The sequence below is a fragment of the Melanostigma gelatinosum genome (genome assembly GCF_949748355.1).
Source record: "Melanostigma gelatinosum genome assembly, chromosome: 9".
Taxonomy (NCBI): Eukaryota; Metazoa; Chordata; class Actinopteri; order Perciformes; family Zoarcidae; genus Melanostigma; species Melanostigma gelatinosum.
Window position 1 is genome coordinate 22,985,087 of NC_136642.1, and position 24,164 is coordinate 23,009,250.

At 42.1% G+C, this 24,164-nt stretch overlaps 1 protein-coding gene across 1 annotated transcript in view; it reads left to right on the forward strand.

Moving 5' to 3' along the window:
* LOC306782121 (oxysterol-binding protein-related protein 10-like) overlaps positions 1 to 24,164 on the forward strand; it is a gene marked incomplete at its 5' end in the record, with an annotated part of 46,798 nt that overhangs the window by 4,116 nt on the left and 18,518 nt on the right. The window contains 5 exons of the mRNA XM_079275315.1: positions 614 to 792; positions 5,841 to 5,920; positions 14,471 to 14,563; positions 15,912 to 16,287; positions 18,893 to 19,005. Of these exons, the coding sequence (XP_079131441.1) occupies positions 614 to 792; positions 5,841 to 5,920; positions 14,471 to 14,563; positions 15,912 to 16,287; positions 18,893 to 19,005 (841 nt within the window). The remainder of the gene's footprint in view (positions 1 to 613; positions 793 to 5,840; positions 5,921 to 14,470; positions 14,564 to 15,911; positions 16,288 to 18,892; positions 19,006 to 24,164) is intronic.

A 24,164-nucleotide genomic window follows, 5' to 3' on the forward strand; every position in this document is an offset into this window, starting at 1 on the left:
TCTGAAACCATTGTTTTATGTCTGTTCTTTTATCTGTACTTTATCAGAAAAGGTCCAAGCAAAGGGCTGAGACAGAATGAGACAGAGCGAAGTTCAGCTTAGATACAATTTATTTGAGTTGATGGCAACTATACTTGTAAGTGCAACACCTAGTGAGTAAGTCAATAAGAATAATTCATGAAAACACCTGTTTAACAAGCTTAAACTTGCAGAAAAGTGATGTTATTAATCGTTTTGTGTCCCCCATCCACTACTGGTAGGTTTTAACCATAGCACGCTTGTTAAGCCAATGGCAAATTGTTATGAACAACTTAAAGCTAAACTGTTTAGCCTAATTGGCTACATTTGGCTAATTGCCTCATTCCCTCACTCCCAAACCAGCCCCTCCGTCCTCTAGTCCCTCTCTGTCCCAACCATTTTGCCTTTGCTCTCGCCCAACCACTCTCCATCTCATGTTTCTTCTTTTGACGGTCTCTTTATGTCTCTCTCACTTGACTGCAAGAAACGGGACTGCAAGAAACGGCATTTCAAATTTTCTGTATGCATAACACATGTGGAAACTTTGACAATAAAGTGAACTTTGAACTTTGAACTTGAACTTTTCCTCCTGCAGATATTTTGTCCTGGACCCAGAGGTTAGCCAGCTCCAATATCATCTGAATGAACTCAGTAAAAGCCAGCGACCTCCCAGAGGGTCTCTGCCTCTTCTTGGAGCAATGGTGGTCTCCTGCGACGAGTATCCCTACATGTTTACCATTCAATCCACTACTGGGGACGCCTACAAACTCAGAGGTAAGAGAATGGGTCTTTATGTCTTGTGCAAAAAGAGATTTTCTCTCATAAGATCGGAAAATGGCCAGAGATGGGAATTCTGTAACTCAGCGATGTTGCTGTCCCTCCCATTCATTTGTTGTCATAATAATAATAATAACTTTATGTATATAGCACCTTTAAAAATAGAGTTTACAAAGTGCTTTGACAGACAAAGCTGCAAAAGCAAGGCAATGAAACAACTGAAAGCTCAACAGTGAGGCCCAAAAAAGCACGTCAACTAAGGTAAGAGTTAAACCCGGATAAAACAGTACAATAGATAACACAGAAAAAAACAACAACAGTCAATAGTCATGGGAACCAGACCCCCAGCATCTCAATAAAAGTTAGAGATTATCTGTTAGCGTAGCATGAAGGAGCCTTTAGTCTGTACTTTATTTTTACAGTGCACTGGAGTGATTGTTGACGCAGTGCTACAGTACCCTGTTTGCTTGTCACTTGTCTTATGTGTCAATAGCACAGAGTTGAATGTTATTGTCAGCAAAAACTGTGCACACAGTGTACAGGGAGACAAAATCTGTGAGGTCGGTACATAAATATGAAATAAATATTTTATATACAGGTTTCAGAGCATTAATATAGTATCAAACAACTATTTGCTGTGTGAAGATATAGTGGAGTGATGTCTAGAAAAGACAGACTTTCTTTTCGGCATGACAGCTAACCACGAACTGACTCTCTGTCAGAAAGCGCTATAGCAACAGCCCTGACAATGGCATATTGAATTAAGACACATGGTGCATTGTTTATCTTTATAAATTGGGTTAAAAAGTGGGAGAAAATATAAATGTCTATGCAAGCACTGAACACAAGTATGTTATTATTATCTTTAAGAGTGGTGAAAATCAGGACAATTTGGTAATGATTATTGAAAACCGGGACATTTTAGTCATGTTTGGTCACCTTACCACCTGTTCTTTGTTTGGATTATCAATTAGTTTGTTTCTGGCTGCTACTGGCTGGTCCTGGCTTCCATGTACCTCCTGGTTTGTTTTCTGTCTGCTAGCGTTAGCTATAGCAGTAGCGTTAGCAACATAGCTACCCTTAGCAGCCTGGCTACTTTTCAAAGCAGAAAACAAGCAAACAAATCCCAATTTTAATTAGAAACCAGTGTTTCTGTCAGAAAGAATTTTATTGAATTAAATGAAACCAGAATTAGCTAGCTAGTGCACTACGCAGTCCCGCCGCCTCACTCCCCACCGCTAAGACGCTACTTCCTGACTTTTAAAACTGCTTTTCTCCTGCAAATAATTTGTGTAGCCCAATGTGTTCGACCATAGTGAAGGGACTAACACAGGGCTGTCAAACTCAATCACAGAAAGGGACATTTAAAACTTAGACTATGTCGAGGGCCAAACAGGGTCAACATTTATTCAACAATATGGACAGGATATTGGTTAAAGTGCAAAAAGAAAACATATTTCGGCCTCCTTCTCCTGAAGCTGGAGGTTTAGCGCAGTGAGATGCTTCCTTGCACAAAAAGGCTCACATCGCCACTTTCCCTCCCAGAGCTCCGTGGTGTCTTTCCCTTTGCTTTTCAAAACCTTGCAGATTTCCTCATGCAACTAAAAAAAATCTATTCAGCACTTTCCCTCAACTTAGCCATCGCACCCCTTTGTGATAGGGCACATCGGCATGCTCAGAATCTTACTCCTCAAGAAAAGAGCGAAATTGGCGGAGTATGATGCAGTGAGACACCGTCGGCTCACCTGCTCATTTCGCCCGCATCCTCCCCACTAATCCGTTCTTTTCACCTCACATCGCAGGCGCTCCATCAGTCTTCAAATACCTCTTTTCCCGTGGTTGTGCCATGCATTGATTTAATTCCCACAAGTTCCCCAGTAACGCATAAACTGGAGTCCACTCCATGGATGAAGATTGACAGCTGTGCAGTATCAGTCACGCCAGCGCTCTCATCCACAGCAAGGGAATATGCAATGAAGTGGTGTGCGTCCGATATACCGGCGGGCCAGTTATGATAGACATATGATATTTTTTTGAGTTGTAGAGTTTGACATGTCTGGTCTAACACATTGCAGGCTATCATGGTGTTTGACTTAAAAATACTGATTTCTATGCAATAATCAGGCAGTCTGAGAAGTGTCAGTAAAACGCAGAGCAGACCAAATTGAGGTGTGTGTGTGTGTCTATATGTGTGTGTGTGTGTGTGTCTGACACATGAAGAATACTGTGTGATTGGCTGACCGCAGGGGTCACAGTATTCCTGTGGGACTGTCAGAGTTGTGTGAGTTGCCAATCTCCATACGTGACAGCTGTAATTTCCTCTTCACACTCTCCTCGCCTGTCTTGCCTCTCCCTCACTCTCTTTGTCACAATGGTGGCTTTTTGACGGAACTGTGTTCAAGTCAGATTAGATGTGTCTATCCCTCTTCCTTTGTGTAACCTCACAAAGCTTTCATTTCTTTCTCATCAGCAGAAAATTAAAGATATACCAGTTCAGACTACATTTGGCTTCTCTGGTCTTGTTTGTGAGATCTTTAATTTGCCTCTCAAACACATCGTTACAATCTGTTCTATCAGAGAGGCAGGTCTGGCATTCATACAAACAGTTGTTAGTGCCAGAGTTGTTATGGAGGCAGAAAGTTATTTCTCATTGGCTGAGTTAAATCTTACAACGATATAAAAGAGTGACATGGCAAAGAATGTGTGGAAAAAAACACAGTCCATGTTAGCGACTGCATGTGCGATCAATCCTATAGTAGAGAAACTCCCCTGTGGCCACGCAAGAAAATGAATATCCCATGGCTCATGGTTTAAAGAGGGAAATGCTGTCCACATCCCTCCATGTGGGTACTTTGCCAGGTTCGTGTTACACAGACCCATCTGAGATGCCGTCATTGGAAACTGTTTGGAAAAGAGCGGGCACTTCCAAAAAAAATACTTGGCAGGTGATTAGAAAAAAGAGCGGGAGAAGAGCTAAAACATCTTTTACATCGAGAAAAGCTTTTAGTGCAGATATTTGCATTCATGACAAAAGCAAACAGTTCAGCAAAATATATTGACGCACAAATGAATCACACAAAGAAATGTCCCCAGTATGTAAAGGCCTTTATACATTAACCCTTGTGTATATGACATCAGTTTGTATTGAAAATGTTCTCTTAGTATTTCAGTGTCTATTGAGTCTTGATTAAAGATTCCGAGCAAGAATGCTATATCCTGAGTCGTGTGTGGTTGTGAAACAAGTCTGATTCGCTATCTACAAATTTCCCCCTGGGGATAAATAAAGTACATATCTATCTGTCTGTCTGTCTGTCTGTCTGTCTGTCTGTCTGTCTGTCTGTCTGTCTGTCTGTCTGTCTGTCTATCTATCTATCTATCTATCTATCTACTTGATGGTACAACACTTAGGACACACCGTATTTTTTCATTCAGCAGGGGTGCAAACAACAAGAATAAATCTGGCAATGATATTGTTTTGCATCCCTTTCGATGCTCATTGTGTGCATGTGCCTTGCTGGAGGATGAGTGCAAGAAAAGACCCAAATGCAGGAAGTACAGGCAGACAGGAAGAACAGATACCAGTACCAGTAACGGTTCAGTGTTCAGGATTCAGGATGCAATTCTCAGAGTTAGATGTTCAGAGTCTGGATTGCGACGGCATTAAGCGACATTGACTGGCCGGGAGCAGCTGGAGATGGGCTGTCACTGCAGGGCTGATGAGGGAAAGTGGAAACAGGTGAACAGGTGAGCAGGTGGATAGGAGAGTCAGACCCAATTCCACTGGACCCCCTGAGGCCTAATGCTATACGTTTCAGACCACTCGGAGGTCGGAATCTTCCCCGTTAAAATGTCTAAGTTCCGACCTCTAAGAGGTGACACACCTTTACCGGAACCAGCTACCTAATAACATGGAGACATATTTTGACATAATTTTACATCCAGAACAGGTTTTACTAGTATGTGTTATGTGTGGCAATGATACTTAAAATTTGCCTTTAAGTTGATGGTTTACCATTTATAATGTGCAATTCCATTGTTGTCCTGCGTCAGACAGCTGCTTCTTTGTGAAGTCGGGGTAAATGGATTTGGCTCGAATTTGCAAGTAGGAACTCTGACTTTAAGGTGGCGTTACAGTGTACCTTTTCTAGTAGGAGGTGTTAGAGTTCCGGGTTGTCTGGAATGCAGCATTAGCCTTGACCCCTGACAGATATTATTGATGTCGCCTGAAAAGGGCTTGAGGCTGCAAGGGCTTGAAATGGTATCATGGTATATTGCGACATATCACATTACCCTGACAATGCCATTGTGGGTCTGGGACTTTTTATTTGACGTTTTTTACGACCACTGGTTTTAGAGTTGTGCACAGGATTGCCAAGAAGAATGGCAGATGCAAGTCTAAGGTTGAGGGGCCACGGATGGCTGTCATATACGAATTAAACACGCTGACATAGTTAGATTATTTTAACTACAAACATTCTTGTGGCCGTTGGTTGTGGAGGTGATGTACGTGACGCACAGATTTTGAGAAGCAGCGTAGTTCATTTCAGTTCCCTACCCCCACTTGTTTTTTCTCTCTTTGGAGATGCATAATTGTCTTGAGATTATAATCATAACTCCTTTCAGACACCCATTACAAGGGTGAATGCAGGAGTGCTTTAATAAAAAGCCTGGCAGGGCCTGTTCTATATTGAGAGGACGTTAAGGGTCATGAGGCTGGTATGGTAATAGCAATTAGGTAGCTCAGGTAGTCGTAATGAAGGATTGTCACCCACGTTCCGGTTCATTGATGTGGGGTTTTTCGACACCTCTTCTATATACGGCTTTGGTTATACACACAATACTTGTTAGTATCAGTGCTGTTTTGGGTGTTTTCCTGAAATTAGCTGACAAGAAAAATATAGAATAAAAGCAGCCCTCCCCTTTAACAGTAAACACACTGATTATAACTGGCAGAGCCTTCGATGTGCAGGTTATTTCATGGCTCAGGGACTGACATCAGGAAACACTCATTTTGATGCTGTGTCTCTGTTTTCTGTTCCTGTTAGCGCTGGACGCCCAGGAGCAAGAGTTGTGGATGACTCAGCTACAGCTGTGTTCCCGACGCCACTCTGAAAGCAGCGCCACGGTATTCACACACACATACACACACACACACACACACACACACACACACACACACAATCCTCTTCTCGTCTCTGCCTCCTTATTGGATTACAGCTATTCCAAATGTATAGATAAGTGTACATTTGGCCAGACAGGCAGGTGTGGTTTCTGGGCATAATGGAGCCAGACATTTCCATCCACTATATGCTCCAGTTCAGCTGCTCATTACAGCGAGGTTCATCTTATTCAGCCTTTCTGTTCTCAAACAGCTGAACCACCAGCCAATGATGTCACTAATGGTTTGTGCTCCCGGCCACCATTTTGCACTCCCAGGTACATTAAAGGCAATGCTTACTCTGGGTTATGATGTGTGCTGTGACATTAAAAGATAAGAGCATTTTGTGTCTCCTCTAAATGGACAAGCTACAGAAACACACACAAGCTGTGTGCTTTGATGCTGTTAGTTTTCGCACGACACTAAATTACACAATTTACCGCTCGGCTCCATCTCACTGCTGAAAGCCTCCAAACAGCAACATCTGTTCAGTCCCTTTCACACACAGCAAATCCAAGAGCACAATACCTTCTATCTGGACATCTTGGTTGCTTTAATGTGCTCCTGCATGGGCTTAAGTCGATACTTGTCAGGTTTTGGTGTATACATTCTCTTAATAGCTTCAGAATATGACTAATGTAAGACTGACCACAGACTGTCTCACAATGCATTATGGGTAAAATAAGTTACTCCAGAGAGGAGAAAAACATGGCACTACGCCAAGTATGGTAAAAAGATAACAGAAGAGAAAAACAGCATACATCCAACAGTTGTTAGAACAGTTAAAAATAATCTGAAACAGTTGAAGAATATGGTCCAAGAATGTAAAAAAGTAATGGATAAACGGTTGAAATAGGTAGCTAAAATTAGCTATGCATTCTCTTCATATCTTCAGAATATGACCAATGTAAGATTGACTTACAGCCAAGTGTGGCAGAAAATAAGAAAAAGGTAAACACATATATCCAACTAATGGGTAAACTGTTAAAATAGTTAGCTGAAGGTTAGGTAAAAGGAATGAAAGCCGTTACCCTTTCAATTGCCCTGTGAATTGCATATGCTAATCACTAGCATGAATCCCTCGTGCTAATTGCTGTTTTAGGAACACCAACATTCCTGTTTGTACCAGTTCTGCCTGGCGAAGCCAATCTGGAAGTGTCTTAAAACTTGCATTCTCTCTACTGACCAGCAGGGGCGACTCCTCCAGTTGAAAAAATGTCTGATTATAGAGAATGACTCTACTTCTCACTTGATTTATTCCCTCAGTAAACATTGTAAACATGAGTTTATGGTCTCAATCTCTAGTTTCAAGTCGTGTTCAATACAGAAAGATGTTCATTTCGTAAATGATGGTCCATTTAGAGTCAAACAGACCATAAAGCAGAGTATGCTTTAGGGCGAGGCTACTGTGATTCACGGGTCGAAACCACTACCAGAGCCGTATATGGCGTCTCTACGTCACTCCTCCACATTCCAAATATGGTAGCTTCTCTTCATTGCTTGCCACAAAAACAACATGGTGACGGCCATAATCCAAGATGGCGACGGGGAAATCTCTGAACTCGAGGCTTCAAAACGGTAGTCCACAAACCAATGGGTAACGTCACGATGACTACTATGTCCACTTATAAACAGTCTATGGTTTGTACAAGCGTTTCCTACACACAGATTTTGACCAAGTGTAACACTTGCTTCCAAAAATGAGAAATCCCTGCCTTACTCCATTTCCAAATGTTGGCTCTGTCACCTCGAGTCTTCCTCAAGGTAAGCTCATCAGGATGCTAGGGCGAGAGCTTCACCGGCCGAGAGGGGAGGATGGCAGAACTAATAATACACTTCCTGCATCATTGACGAAGGTTTTCTCAGTGGCCTACATATCAGGTCATGTTGAGGAATTGATTTGTCAGCCTGGCCACTAGCTCTCTGTGTTCATTGAGGTTGTGGGAGCAGCCTGTCTGCTGCCTGTGATGAGTCATTCACTGAAGATGTTGGAGTGTCTTCACTCGTTTCCCCCAGCTTAGAGAAAGAGAGAGAGAGAGGGATTCATCGGCTGTTTCTGCTTGCGATAATTCACAAAAGGTCAAAAAAAAATGTATGCATGTGTCTCATAGATTGTATTTAGAGATGGAAGACGCCTCCACTTCCTCCCACTGTGCAAAAATGAAGCCCACATATCCCAGATACGGGCGCTGCCATCTTGCACTTTTGACGTCATTTGAAGCCTATCGTCGGTAGTGATCGGGGAGACCAGTCACAGTGTCGACACACATGCCCGAGCCAAGCACGGCCAAAGCTTGTTAGCGTGAGAGCCACTTAGCTGCTGCGTTAGCACTATCCATCCATCTCTACAGTATGCTAAACAAGAGTAATGAATCAGCTTCACAAAGTTCTTTCAATTTTTTCAAGCACAAGTTGCACCTTTGGGTAACCAATTACTTTACCCGGACCAAAACTCCTTGTAGCAGATGACTGCACGACAGCTTTATGAGCTGTTTGACAGGGCTGACTGCCAGATCTACAGAGATAACTTAACAGTGGAATAGGTCGGCCGTCTCCAGTGTCAAAATCAGACACTTGGTACAAATCTGCTCATTTTTCTGTGCTGAAACAATGTCAAAATGAACGTCAGCATGGTTGGTTTTAAGTGTTTCAACAAACATACAATGCTGTAGTTTTTCGAGTGAAACCCATCTCGAAGATGTACTGGTGCATCTCTTTTTCCTGCTTGTGCGATTTTGCATCACGTCCAAATTGTTACTGTAGCTAATTACCACTATTACTGTTATAAACCAATACATCCTCCCATGTTCCTCCAGCAACATTTCGACTCTCCGGCTGTGTCTGCCGGGTGGGATGAGTGCATAGTGAGAGAGCGGTTGTGATCATCTCATTTTCCTCTTTTCCATTACACTGTACTTTTTTACAGAGCGATGAGAGAAAAAAAAAAGTCTCATGAGGCATGTGAAGTATACTTTTTATTTATTTTTATGAAGGGATACGAGGAAGCTCCAGCAAAAGCAATGCAAAGTCTGCCCTCTCACTGGCACACAGAGGAAATCCTGCTCTTAAACAGGCAGAAGCCCAGAGAGGCTTGATATTATACCTCGAGGGCTCTGGAATGCTCTGCCTGCAACTCTACGCCTCGCAGATACTGTGAATACTTTTAAGAACCAGCTCAAAACATACCTTTTTAGGCTGGCGTTTGAGTAAAAACCCATCCTAGACCTGCTCTTAAAATAAGTTTCACATTTTTATTTTATTTTTTATTATTTCTTATTTTATTTTTTTATTTTTTATTTTTCTCTGTGTATGTAATTTATGGACCCTAGGGTCACATTGTGTTTTTTATGCCTTTAAATGTCTGCTCTGTTAAGCACTTTGTGATGTTATGTCTGTGAAAAGCGCTCTACAAATAAATTTCATTCATTTCATTCATACCTGTGGGGGATACAGTATAGTAGGTCAGATGTTGTTGAGTCAAAAGAAATGGGGCAAAGTGTCTCTTTAAGACAAAAAAAAATACGCAGCAAATGTTCCATTCGGTTCACCATCTGTCGCACCAGAGGCCCCTACCTGAGAGCTGAGTCTTTGCACTCAGCTCTCACCTAGCCCTGCTTGCATTGCACGCTACTGCCCAAAGTAAAAGCTTGCAACCTCCTAACCCTCTGGCTCGGGCCCTGCTCTGAAATGAAGAGTGAATACCTCTGCAACAACAATATATATATATATATATTGTTGTTGATGCCTCGCTATAGATGTCCTCAAAGTGATATTTTTAGGCCGTCCTCTCCTGAACAGCAGCCTCCAGAAGCTTAGCTCAGCCCTTTCAGACAGAGCTATTCAACTTCAATATGGACACTGGAGACACATTTTAATACCTGTTGTAAATGTAAGCAGGTTAAATCATATTTTAATGTAGGGTGTAAAGGGGCTCTTTGAGTAACAGATTGATGCATTAAAATACTTATCAGATGCCAGAAACTGCAACGTTTTGTGATGCTCACGCATGATTTTACAATTATCATGTTGGCAACTATTTTAATTTACGTTGTGACGATCGCGAGTTAACAGTTGGAATACGGTGTTCATGTAACACTGTAATATACCAGGAATGTGCGCTTGCGTGTATGTGATTGGTCAATGCAGCGCCATGCCGAATGCTGCGTTGCATTGCAGAAAAAGTTGACGATTGACTGACTCGACTTCTTTGCCGGACGACCCTGCATTTTATTTATCAGCGCCCTCTACATTGGCAATCATTGGCCACAATGGACTGCCCCCATGGACCGAAAGAATTATCGTACAGAGCTGAACATGGCAAATGGGATAGTTATTCCTTATAAGATTATTAAATGCAACTAAAAAACACTAAGCCTTGTTTATACTCCAGCACCACGGCCCAGGCCTCCACAGAAGGCGCGTGCTAAGAGCACGGATAAAGGCTTTTATGCTTCACCCGTTGCCCGTCGCAGTATTCTCTCGTAAACACCAGGGGGCGTACAAAATAAATATACTGTGAAGAAGCAAGAAGTTAATGGATGTTCCCAAAAAGAACAGCATGGAACAGATGTTGCAAATCCTCAACGGTGAGAAGAATCAAATTTGTGGCAAAACGTGACAATGTCATTTTTGGCCCTCGCGCCAGGAGCACTATACTGCAAGCATTAATCTATCTTTAGAGATGGGTTTTGTGGGTGATAGATTGGTGTGAGATCCCATTAAACTTGTTTTCTCACTCATTAATGTGACTCATCCATGTTGGATTGCTGTAACTTAATAAATAAATTGCAAATACTCTTGTTCTGGGCTTTGTTGCAGTTACCAAACAGCTTCAGGCACATTACCATCCTCTGATTTACATACTGTATATCTAAAGACGTCAAAAACGGATGCATTGAGATTGATAATGGGGCTTACAGATATGCATGTATATAAAAGTTTTAAGAAATGACAAACAAAATATTTTATTGCATCTGGATTTAATCACTGAAAATAGAATGTGTAAATTGAGCCTCGCAGCCTCATAGCAAATCCATAGACTACAGAACATAAGCAGACATCTCGTCTCCTGGTGAGGTGTGTTTACTCCTTGTTTTCCTTTTGAGATGAACCCTTTTATCTGTGACAATTACGAGTAGCCCACATAAGAGACATCAAGGCAGTGAGTGTACACAGTAATGTCACACCAACAGCAGTGTGTATTTTAGCCTCATATAAGATAAGGAATGGTTATTCTGCGTGTAGTCCAGCATCACTGTCCACACACCAAGTGAACTGATGAGGTCCCTCTAAAACCCCTTCTACGTATCTGCACTTCATCTGCACTACAGAGAGATGACTGATGGACCCAAACAATAATCAAAGAAAGAGTTTGAGTATATTCTATTGGAGGCAGTGTGTGTGTGTGTGTGTGTGTGTGTGCATAGATGATTTGAACTGTGATAGCATTGTGTCTTGTAATAGCTCTTCTCTCGCCATTTCATCAGCAAGCGCCGATGACTCACCCTCCCCTGAGAGCAGCACGTGTGCGGGTGAGGCACGATCTGAGCGCTGGTTGTGTGTGTGTGAGAGTGTCGGAGTGAGTGATAGACAGTGCATGGAAAGTACTTAGATCTGTTATAGCCGCATCTTGGCCAGCATACATATGCAAAACGCACAAGTAGACGTTAAAGAACTGCTAAACCCTATTTTACTTAGGTATGAGGAGGACTCTACAATATTGTTCTTAAAGGGATACAAAGATGGGAAGATTCCTCCACACAGAGGAAATGTTGCTGCTTGTCACTTGAGGGACTATAATATAAATAATAGCTGAATTTGCAGCTCCTCTTGGCTTTAGAGGGCTTTATAGTGAGTTTCAGCTCATTGTTTGGCTGTCCGGCCCTCAACTTGACTGTTTTGGTTCTCTCTCACAGCGCTCATAGCGTGTCTTTCAGCCACAGCAGACAGAAACAGTTAGACACTAGCTGGTTAATAAAGTGGAGCATTGAGCAGTTGAAGAGACAGATATTTCCTTCAAGGGTTGGGAGAGACCAAAATCAGTGCTAAAAGTAAACAAGTAGACAAAATAAAAACAAGGCAAGTTTAAGAGGTTTCTCTCTCCATTTTGAAACCAATGCTCAACAGTCTTACTGGTAGAAATCACAGAATGAGGCAGGAACAGCAGGTTATTTACAGACAGCAGCCTCAGTAGACCATAGTGCAATTCAGCCTCAAGGCATACTGTGAATTGTCCCAAACTGATTACCAATTGTCACAGCCATAGAGGTAGAAGCATATCAAGCAGCATGATAGAGAGTAGGAAAAAATAATATATATAATATCAAATTAACTATAACTAACCCTTACGTCTTCTATGATTTATTGCAATGTTGTACAATTTCAAATTGTTGGTTGAAAGAAGCCACCCACCCACCAAAATATTTTGCTATTCCAAGAGCCTTGCCCGTCTTGCAAACTAGAGTTTGTTCGGAATGTGGTCCCTAGGGGGAAGCCTTGAATATGGTGGCATGTATGTTCAGCAATCTTTATGCCAATCTATATGTCAGATTTTAAAATGACTTGTGGGTAAAGTTGATGGTGTGCTAGCAGAAATCTTATTGAGTGTCCAAGATGCAAAAGGTTATTCTTGGGAGCATTGGTCTGTGCTCCCAAAGCTTCATTGCAATCTTTCCATTACAGATTGTGGCTATTGTATTTCAAGTGGATAGTCAATCATTCATATTCATCCCCTGGGGATCATGGATGACCGTTCGCTTTTGAGATTGTCTCACGGACGAAAAGGATTGACAAGAGGAGATTTTGACCTGATGGTCGTGGTAAATGAAAGAGGAAGGAGTCCGCAAAATCATGAGGATTGACTTTCAAATGACCATAAATATTCATAACAAATTACAGGAGAATCTGTGCAGTTGTTGTTCGGATATCTCGACCAAAGATAAACTGACAGACTGACAATCGAACGCTGCCATTCTAATGGGCTAGATATTGTCCAAAATTAGCCTGACCCGAGCATGGTGAGACAGAACTTATGCCACAGCGATCCGCTCAGCCACATGGATGCAGAAATGATAAATTATCACCAATGTGCACTGTGTCACTGTTATGTCTCTCTACCTCTTTTTTTGCTCCTCTTTCTCTATAGGTCCTTCGGTACCCATCTGTTTTTTTCATACTGTCTGTCTGGGTTAAAGTGGACGTATCATGCTCATTTTCAGGTTCATCCTTGTATTTTGGGATCCGATTAGAACGCTTTAATGTTCAAAAAACCAGCGCTAGCGTTAGTCGCTAACAGTACCTGGCCCTGCTGGGCCTCGCTCCTCCCCAGCTTTACCCCCTGGTCGATATATTATTCCCTTTGGTAAAATGAAACAAGGTAATGACAGCCAAAATGCAAAACTCCATGCTCCAAAAAATGGTCTTGTGTAGATGGCAACCCACAATTTGCGAAACTACAGCGAGATGGTTAAGATGAGGCATTGACCTTGAAGCGAGTCTTGCAAGAGTTTTTGCAAGTTTTACCAAATCCTTGGTAACCATCTAGACACAACATCAAAGCAGTAGTACACAAAACCAAAAGGTGGTTTACGTACACTCCTTATCTACAGTCTTTGATTGGCACACACCACAAATGGGGAAACACACAAGCCTGCAAAGTGATCATTAAAACAAGCTCAAATCATTTTAGGGTGTCAACAAAGTCAGTGCAGTTGGGTTATTGGTTCACAGTACAAAAACACAATCAGAATTGATCTTAACACTGAGTTGAACCTGCTGTGGATTTCTTTGCTGCTGCACTGATTGCAGCGTTTTCATGTATACACAGTATGTGTCCGACTGAGCCCTGAAGACTGGAAATCAGAGGTATTAATGTGTGCAGTTTCTGGGAAAGGGATGGAGGAAATAGCTGTGGTCACTGTTGGACCGAGTGCGTATGCGGGAGACATTCATCACAGCTCATCTCACACACTCATTAAACAAGCTGAGATGTCCCAGTGGCCCTGCTCTGCAGCAGCAGTGTCAGTACTAATTACCTCCTGGGATCAGAGAGAAAACCTCATCATCCCATGTCTCTTTCCTCTTTGCCGCTCTTCCTTTGTTCTCCTTCATTATCCAGAAGAAGTCAAACATTCTCACACTGTCCTCTTTTCCACAGTGTCCCTCTGGTTTATCACCCTTCAACTGCCTTTCTCTCTCTGTTCAAATTCTCACTGCTGACATATTGTAATCTCCATCTCTTCACAACCAGGGCTGGTAGTGTGAAACTCCTTTAAACCGCAACGTGACAACTGCAGAGGCCGTCACTGATTGTGTTTACTGAAGCTGTCTCCAGAATTATGCGGTGTCAATCACAGCAGCCACTCTGTATCTTGAGGCAAGTGGCAAGAGTTTGACATGGCTGCAGTGAGAGAATATATCCCCCTCTCTGTGAGGCAGTAGAGGTTACAACTCAATGTTTTGGACAAAGAGCTCTTACCATTAGTTTCCTATATTATTAATTTGTTTCTGTGTGTCTAGGTGACGATCCAGGCTGAAGGTCAGCAGAAGAGCCTGGTCAACTCGATAGAGTCCCTACCCCCCCGAGGTGGACCCCTATCTTCTCTGGATGAGGTAACATGCCATTTATTGTGTAGACCAGATAAGTAAGCGATGACAAACACGCCCACCCTGATCTCTTAAAAATGACCCGACCATACAATGAAACTGTGTCGTCAATAAGTTTCGAGGGAACGTTTTTTTCTCCTGGATTGCATTTGTATTTGACAATTTACAAAGTCCGCATTGGGGATAGGGTGTCAACAAACACAGTACTCTCATCCAGGAGCAGGAGCCTCATGAGGAACCCTGGGTGGGTTCTAGATGAAACCCTTATAATATAAAAGGGTTCTAGGTACAACCCCTGAGTGGGTTCTTGTTAGCACATTTAGAAGGTGAAAAGGTTCTCAATAGAACCTCCAGAGAGGTCTATAGGAGGAACCATAGACCACAGAAGGGTTCTCTGTAGAACCTATAGGGGGTTCTGTGTGGAGCCTTTCCCAGATTGTTCAAGGTACAACCCTTTATGTTGGATTCTACGTAGATTTTCAGTGGAACTTTTATAAAAGGTCTACCAGGAACCAAAAAGGTTTCTCCTATGGAGACAGGCCAAAAAGCCCCATATGGTTCTAGTTAGCGCCTTTATTTTTAAGAGTGGTAATCTCTGAGCGCACCAAAAGATCAGACAGCGATTAGAGAGGTTCTAAAAACGTCACCAGTTAGACCAGATTAACCACCATGTTTTTCTGAGGTAAAATGCAGTGACTGCTCATGTTTCTTGACCCTATTTTTAGCAAATTTTCCGAGCTGTCAGCTTTAGCTCTGATGAGTACAATGTTATTAGAAGCGTAAAGGGATAATTTGGTTGTTTTGAAGTGGGGTTATATGAGGTACTTATTCATAATCAGCATATTACCTACAGTAGATGGTGATCGGCAACCCCCAAAATGAATCATCCATGCTATAATATATGATAGTTTTCCTTTAATGGCCCCTCTTTGCTTAAGAGCCATGACCTGGCTTATGAAAAAATGAGCAATTTCAAAATTTCCAAGGAATAATTTCCAAGCAAGATAACTAATTCATGCTCTCTGCTGCATGAATGCCTTTGGGGATCAGTACAAACACTATTTCAGATGCATTCATTTGCCTGCTCTCTATTTTTTTGTGACATCTTGAACTTGGACAGCATTTGGGTGGAAGAATAGCTAAGGAGTAACTCGGAGTGTCCAAGACTGCCAGTTGAGTTCAATGGTACGCTTAGCCTAGCCTGAAGCTGTGGTGTTTTTATTTGCAACATGTGAGCCCACAACACTTATCTTTTTTAACATAAGCTAAAGCTTAAATGTAACTGGAAGCATCTCCTCCTGCTCCTCTTACTCACCTTCTTTTCTTTCTCTCTTTCCCCTTTCAATGGATCAAGGACCTACTCCTTTTTAAGGCCACCTCTGCAGCCACTTTGAGCTGCCTGGGGGAGTGCCTCAGTATGCTGCAGCACAATGTTGTCCAGGCCCTCAACCAGAACCAGAACCAAAACCAGAACCACTCCCCTAGTCCCAGCCTCAGCCCCAGTTCAGCTGGTTTGAATCAGGCGGCTCCCGCAGAAAGAGTCAAGTCGTGGAGTCAGCGCTGCAGCTCCAGTGTGAACCAGGGGGAGCCCGGTGTTCTTAGGTCCAGCAGTCAAAGCCCGACTCACGGCTTTCGTGAGAGCCAGAGTCCCAAAGACAGCAGCAACAGCGGAAGGCAAGAAAGTGGCCACAACCACATCCAAAGCCAGAGTCAGGGCCATGAACATGCAGGTGAGTTCACGGATGGCTGGTCAATTTGAATAATCAGGAGGCTATGTGAATCTTTTTGTGTCTTTGATCTGGATACGTGATCTGAATCACAAACAAAGCTGGTAAATAAGATGTAAATGCATGCAGAATGCAGTGCATCATCCGGGAACCACCTCTGGAGGTGGCTTCTTAAAATACCCTCTGACTGGTGATGCTTCCCTTCATAAGCCCGCCACAAGAGCAAATGAGTCTCAGTCACTCCTTTTCTTTTTTTCTATTGTTAGCAGGATGCAGTACTTTGTGGAGCTGGAACGGCCTCTCTGCACGTTGCACATTAGTCAATGTGGGTCAATGGACTAAAGGCTGGAAGGAATCCATAAAACATAAAGTTATACCTCACAGATTCTTCATCTGTGTTTGAAGTATGTGATGTATATTTGAGTCCAAGCAGCCATGACCAACTTTGGCTGAAAGCCCAAGGTCATATGGTTATGATCTGTTTGATAGCCAGCTCTAAAGAAATGTGCTTTGTCTTCAGTTATCACCAGAACCTTCCTGATTTTTGCTTCTTTTGAAAGTCAGGTAGCGTGACATCATTTTGTATTGCTACCTGGCTGCCCCAACGATGGAAATATTAGTTGGTTTCTGCTCAACAAACCCGACTGTTAGGTTAAAGCAGGATGCCGCTACTTGACCGACTGACGGAAACGTTGCCGTGGATGGTTATGGATCCTGTCAGACCCAATCATTTAATAATTTCCTGGAAATGTAGTAACTCCTGAAAATGTAGTAGAATTTGCACTAAACCTGATACAAATGTAGTAAAACCCATTAATGTAATAACTTGATCAATAATGTGATCAAATTTCCTGGCTGATATTACAGTAACATTTGTAATGATAATGTAATACTTATGAAGGTTTAATCATTTTGACGAATGTAAAACAAGATGCTTCTTTCCTGGAAATCTAAAGTGTGCAACTTTATCAAACGTATAATACTATTATTCTCATGTAAGCCCAGTGGTTCCAACTACTTCATGTCAAGGACCCCTAAACGTACACAAATTTGACCACAGACACCCATTTAATAAGTACCCCATCTGATAGGATTACTGCTTTTAAATGTTTTACGACTGAAAGTGTATAAAACTCATAAGCAAAATAGTCATGCATATTGTCATTTTGTTACTTATGGATGCAATTAAAATGTAAAAATAATTGAATATCCTTTATGTTTGGAAATGTAAACTCTAGACTTTGAACAACAGATGGCAAGTGGTACGTTGTTATCGGGTAGCGACGCATTAAACTAAAATCCCTGTCAATGGGAAATGTTGGTAAAGCAGAGTTAGCATTACTTAAAAATGTTATTTCAATATCAGTCAGTACATCTTACTAAATCATTGAGTTTTATCAGGTTGCATTTGCAGGCCTTATTACATTTTCGGAAGGTCATTCAATTATAGGGGCTAGAGTCCCGAAATTAATCTGTAGCCTACCACCAGTATAACGTAACAACTTGTTGTGCACAAGAAATATTTAAAGCCGTGGTCACTCTTGTCTATTCAATGCGACTTTTGTCATCCGATCGTGCCAGGACGCATGTCTGTACGCTCCGAGATCAGATCTTGCTCGCATTGGGTTCCGATCAGCCAGAGATGCCGAGGTGGACTGTCTCACATTGTGTCAGGATCTCACTGAGGTGTGGACAACATGTGGGCACAATCCGGAAAATGTATCAAATGTAGGTCTCCATCATCGTCCTCCCACAAAAGAGTTCCCCTCCAGAGGACAGCAAAGGGAAAATAGGGGAAATGGTTTTGAGCACAGCTGAGACCCGCTGTGAGCCCTGTTAAGTTACTGCTGAATCAAAACCCAACATTTCCTGATTGAGCTGCTTCAAAATAAAAGCTTTAAAATGATAAAATAGCTGCTGACTTTTATTGGGAAGAATTTATTGGGAAATGAGTTAATCACATAATTAGCTGAGCTTTAGCTGCTATTCTTCAATTGCAACAGGACTACTACTACCACAGGGAGGACTAGTAAGCAGCAAAAACAACAAAGAATTTATAGGAAAATAAATGTTTATCCAGCCACTCCTTTGACCACAAAATATATCCAATCACTATCCGATCAGGCGGGTTGCAATGAGGACAGCTTAGTTCCGATCACAAAAGTCGCATTGAGACATGGAACGTGTAAACACGGCCTGAAAGCAAAGGGCAGCTGTAAAAATGTACTTTGTGTGTTGCTGCTCTCCAAAAGGTGAACCTTCTGCACCTTGAACACATTTGCTTTCATCCAGACCAAAACATCGAGTTTGCACTTTCAGTCCACCCGAGGCAATAAACCCTTTTAATGACCCAATGCCACAGTCTACATTTTGTCCTCACCACTAGTAAGACTCCAAGAATAGCATAATCACCAATACGTGTTTCTGCTGTTGAGTGAGTGGTTAGGCGACCGGTTATGAGACAAATGTGATGCCTTCTAATTTGGGAATCCCAGTCTCAGCTTTACTATCCTGCTGCTGCCTTGTTGCCAAGTGGAGAAGATTTGAAAAAAACCTTTGTATTAATTGTTCTGATGGTGATGCTATTGATATTTCCCTTTCTCTCCAGATAGTTCCACTGGATGGTCCAGATCTCTTTCTGAGAAGAATAATGACGCACAAACACCTCTCTCCTCCTCTACCTGGCCTTCTTCCACCCAAACACACAAGGACCCTTCTGAGGTAATCCAAACCACATTACTGCTTCATACATCTCCTTCATCATTATGCAAAGTTAAATGGCAATCTACGGTGTCAACATAATTGTTGGAATGCTGTTAAGCATTCCAACAATTATATGACGTGATATGACGTATCGTGGAGTGCCAAATCAAGCCAATGATTTGAAAAGTGCCAGACGATCAGATGTGGGTACTTTGCACAATGCTGTGTAGCAACCCATGCTCCTCTGTCAAGCATTGCTGATGCTCCAGTAGAGGAAAAGGACACACAACACTCCCCCAAAAAAGTGGTCGTCTAACCCATGTTTATTCAGACATACTAGCACTGTCTTTGTGATATAATTTTCTGTCCAACTCGAGCAGCCCAAAAAGTATATTATCTGGCATCATGGCTCGGCGCCGGTAATAGCTGCCCTCAAAAATGTCTCCAGCACAGAGTTGCAGCTGATTGTGGTACATTGGTCAATCAGCACACACAGTTTTAGTTTTCTTTTTTTTTTACCAGCGGCTGTAGTTTCAGGTCGTCCGTCCGTACCATTGTCATGAAGGAGATGAGACCATGACCGGCTGCTAGTTTGTTCAATCCATAAATGTTCTCCAGATCTAAAAGTGCCACAATTTACGTCACGGTTTTAACAGTCCATCCAGTTCATTGTTGGAATGCTGTTAAGCATTCCAACTATTGTTCTTCGAATCTTCATTCAACTTCTTCTATTTCTTCCGTCCCACCTCTTCTTCTCCATATTTTAAGCTACAGAAACCGTTAAACCATCAAAATGTTCAGCTCTTTCACCAGAGGGGTGCTATGACTTTTCATATTTCTCACCTTTAAACTTTTTTAATTATTAAGCTTTTTATTTTCAATGGGATCTCTATGGAGAATATTTTCAAATGGCTTCAGGCACACAGGTGTTGGCGATTGAGCCAATTAGTGATGTTGATAAACACACAGACACACGCGCACATACACTCCTCTCCCTCTCTCTCTCTCTGTGTCTCTCATACATTCAGGTCATTCAGGTCTTAGGGATCTTTAGAGGTCTTTCCCCCCTCATCCACCCCCCCCACACACACGCGCACACGCCATTTCAAAATAAAAGCCCCACAGAATGAATCCCAACTGAAATGCTTGTGATGAGCCTGTGATTTAATTACCGGTTTGTGTTTATCTAGCATTATGATTCTGTCTCCTCTCCCCTTCTCCCCCACACCCCACACCCCATTTCAAAATAAAAGCCCCAGAGAGTGAATTCTAACTGAAATGCTTGTGATGAAGCCTGTCATTTAATAACCTCTGTTTATCTGTGTCAAACATTATGATTATGTCTCCTCTCCCCCTCCCTCCCCCACCCAGCCCCACCCTTTCAAAATAAAAGCCTCATGGATTAACTGTATTTAAACGTTTAGCTCAAAATTTGGCTTTTTTGTTGAAATAATGAATGCTCTTACTAATACTGCGACAACTACTACTACTGCTGCTAATATTTCTAGTATTACTACTACTACTACTACTACTACTACTACTACTTCAACTTTTGCTGTTGCTTCTATTACTACTACTGCTACTGCTATTACTGCTACCATAAATATTATTACTACCACTACTGCTATTACTACCACTACCACTACTATTATTACTTATACCACAACTGCTAATACTGCTATTCCTGCTACTACCAGTACTAATAACCAGTACTAATACTACTACAGCTATTAGTACGACTGCTACTAGTACTACGACTACTGCTACTTCAAAAACTGACTTTACTATTACTACTACTACTACTTATTATACTACTACTACTGTTATATTAAATACTACGACCACTACTATAGCTATTACTACGACTACTGATACTACTACTTCTACTACTTCTTCTAATTACTCATACTTCGACTACAACTTATACTACTACTGCCACTACAAATATCACTACTGCTACAGCTAGTACTTATTCAAATGCTACTCATACTTATACTGCCAATAATACTTCTACTACAACTTCTACTACTACTACTACTACTACTACTACTACTACTACAACAAATATCACTACTGCTGGAATTCTTTTAAGCTACAGAAACAGTTCGAACATCAAAATGTTCAGCTCTTTCAGGAGAGGGGTGATATGACTTCATATTTGTAATCTTTCAACTTTTTGAATTATTAAGCTTTTTGCAATTTTTAAAAAATTGGATATCTATTTTAGCAATGTTTTTGAGATTCATTTCAGCTTTCAGCATTCCAACGCATTTTCAGCAGGAAATGCATTTTCTAGTTCATTTTCTGATTCAGTACCATCCTAACGATACACTTAGACAGCACACGCAATGTGATGATGGAAGTAAATTCATTTTTTCTTTTCCTGGAGCTCGAGTTGGCTCATGTGTCATCATGTGACCGAAGTATGGAATATCTGTCATGTGGTTGTGGATGAAGAGGAGGTTGCAACTCCTGTCTCTGCTCAAAGATGGGGTACATCCCAAGTCTCTTATTTGTCATATCTTCGCTTCTCGCTTGAACCGGAAGTTGTTCTGCGTCGCCATATTGACGGCTGTCCCAAAGCTCTTATTTCTGCTCTGAGGAGAAGATCGAGGACGCACGAGAGCAGCCCTCCAGGAAGCGTTTTAACGCTTGACACGCCCCCTCATTGTTCATCAGTTATTTTATTGGACGCTGCAGCCTATTTGTTAGAAAGATTTGTCTTTTCATGATCTGTTATTTCCCTCAATAACTTTTATGATGGATACAATTAAAGTCAGAGAGTGGGAGAGACAAAACACTTTTTAAATCATTTATCGTCATTTCCATTCAGTCACATGAGGCTGATCATTCCTGAGTGTCAGGTTTGATGAGTTATATCATTTAAATTTCCCCCGAAACAATGAGCCGAATACATTTATTCCAGTGTTCAAGAGAAACCAGAATCATATTCTGGGTTATTTAATAATGACGTCACAATCTGAAGTTCAAAACATACAGACACAAATAATTCATAAATAAGACAAATGCATTCTGCCGGTAGAAGTCTGTCCTGCGCTTATGAACAGGACACAGAACACAGTATAAATACCACAAACTGTTTGTTAAACAGGTAACAGGCTACAGAGAGAAAACACCTCGACCCCGGCAGCGATGATAACTGTGTCTTTATTTGTATTAGCACAGTGATCATGTGTACAGACACAAACTCCATCAAAAGTCTCTGCAGCTGTTACAGCCGACTGACAGCTGATCTGATCAGAAACAGACGTTGCTTCACGTGACGCTTCAGAGGAAAGGACGTCTCATTTCTCTTAAAACCAGTTTCCTCGTTTCCTCTCTCCTCGCATGGAAAAGACGCAAGTGAGTTAAACGTGGAAGCAATCAAGAGATTTGGGATGCACCCAAGGTCTCTTGATCTTTCTCTGACCGATGGCCTTTGACCTCTTCCCAGTGGATGCTGTGAGCAGTTTGCCTCCGGTGTCGATTGATGTTTCTCGTGTTAATTCCGTCTCTCACAGACGGACCGTTTCCCACAGCTGTGACAGGTGATGACATAATGACGTCACACACCACTCAGAGAGATCTTAGGTTGTTGAGTGGTTTGCGACTTTGAAGACTCGATTGACAGACAGACAGTCCAGCCCCACGAGGGAGTCTGATGATACGTCTAAGGGTGTGTTCGTCCTGCTTTTAAAGGTGGAGTTGGTCGGAGTTCAAATGAAGATACTGGTCCGTGTGAGTAGGTTTCCTGTACATTGTGGTCTTCATGCCCCGATCAGTCACTGAATGAACACAGGTGGAAACAGCTCACCATCTTCTTCCTTCTTAGGTTTCTGCAAAGATCATGGTTTTGGTTGGAATACGTAAAATAGATACAATTGTTACGTAAGTGCATTAATTAAGTCCAGAAGTTACGAGACAGACCCATGGTGCAATAAGTCAACCTTGACTTGGTTTCAGACAGAACACTTCCTTTTTGTCTGGTCCATCCAGCCTCCCCTCCCAACCACCCTACGCGGACTCTCTGCTCTTTATATTGCGCCGGTTGCCTTGATCGTCGAACAATGACGCGGTTGGGTTTACATGGGAGATGACAGAGTGTTGCACGCTTATACGGACTCTGAAGCGAGCCTCGGTGCGTCCGAGGGGCACTGACCAAGCGTCGGTGTTTAGGTCCTTTTGGAGTGAGACCAGCTTGTCTGAGTACTGGCGTCAGATGGGCTACAGCTTTTGTCAGGGCAAATCTGTTCAACATGCCTCTGTAGTACTATATCACTCAGTAACCTCAGAGCAATATGCTTTGGGATTCATTATCTAACTCTTTAACTGCTTCCTAACATCAGTTAATACAAAGGCAGGGCCACGTTGTAGCTGTGACATCCACTATATACCACAGCGATATAAGTGAAACCGGACCAACAAATAAAGATCATAAAGCAGCCACTCCGCTCACGCATCTCATGGTGAAACGGAGCGGTGCATCTCTCCGTCTCTGGGATCGCCTTGTGTGCAGGACCAGGGCCGTAAAGAACAGCTGTACAGAGCTCTTCCACCACCATTAGGTGAGCAGTAAATATCCCTTAGAGGGGAAGAGGACAGCGCAATATTACATCTAGACGGCAGAACCTCACACGAGGGCAGAGAGGTGTAAACCATCTGCATTCAGACCACCTGCACACCCAGAGTGAAGTGTATGGCGGGAAAGAAAATGGAGAGAAAAAGTAACATTTTACCAGTACAGGGAGATCATTCTGTGCTTTTTTCCCTTCAGTTTTCAGTCTTTTCAGTCCATCATTTCAGTTGCTTCATTTCTCCATCTCTCTCTCTCTCTTTTATTCTCATTTCATCTCTAAAACAGCATTTATTCCCAAACACCAGGGGGCGCCACATAGCACAAGCCTGTGCGTGATCATGCCAGAGGGAGAAGAGCAGGGGGGAGATTTCTGGGACGATGATGTTGAACGTCAGAACTGTAACTGTGTCAAAGGAGTAACAACTCACCCTATCAGTTTGATATTAAATCCGATGAGGTAATAAATGAAAAAAAAATGAAAGTAGGGTCCAGCAGAAATCGTTTGCTCGACGACAGGAAAATTTACATTTATTTATTAAAATATTATGACTTTATTTTTATTAAATACCAACTTTTCGCTCAATATATACGGTTTGAGCTG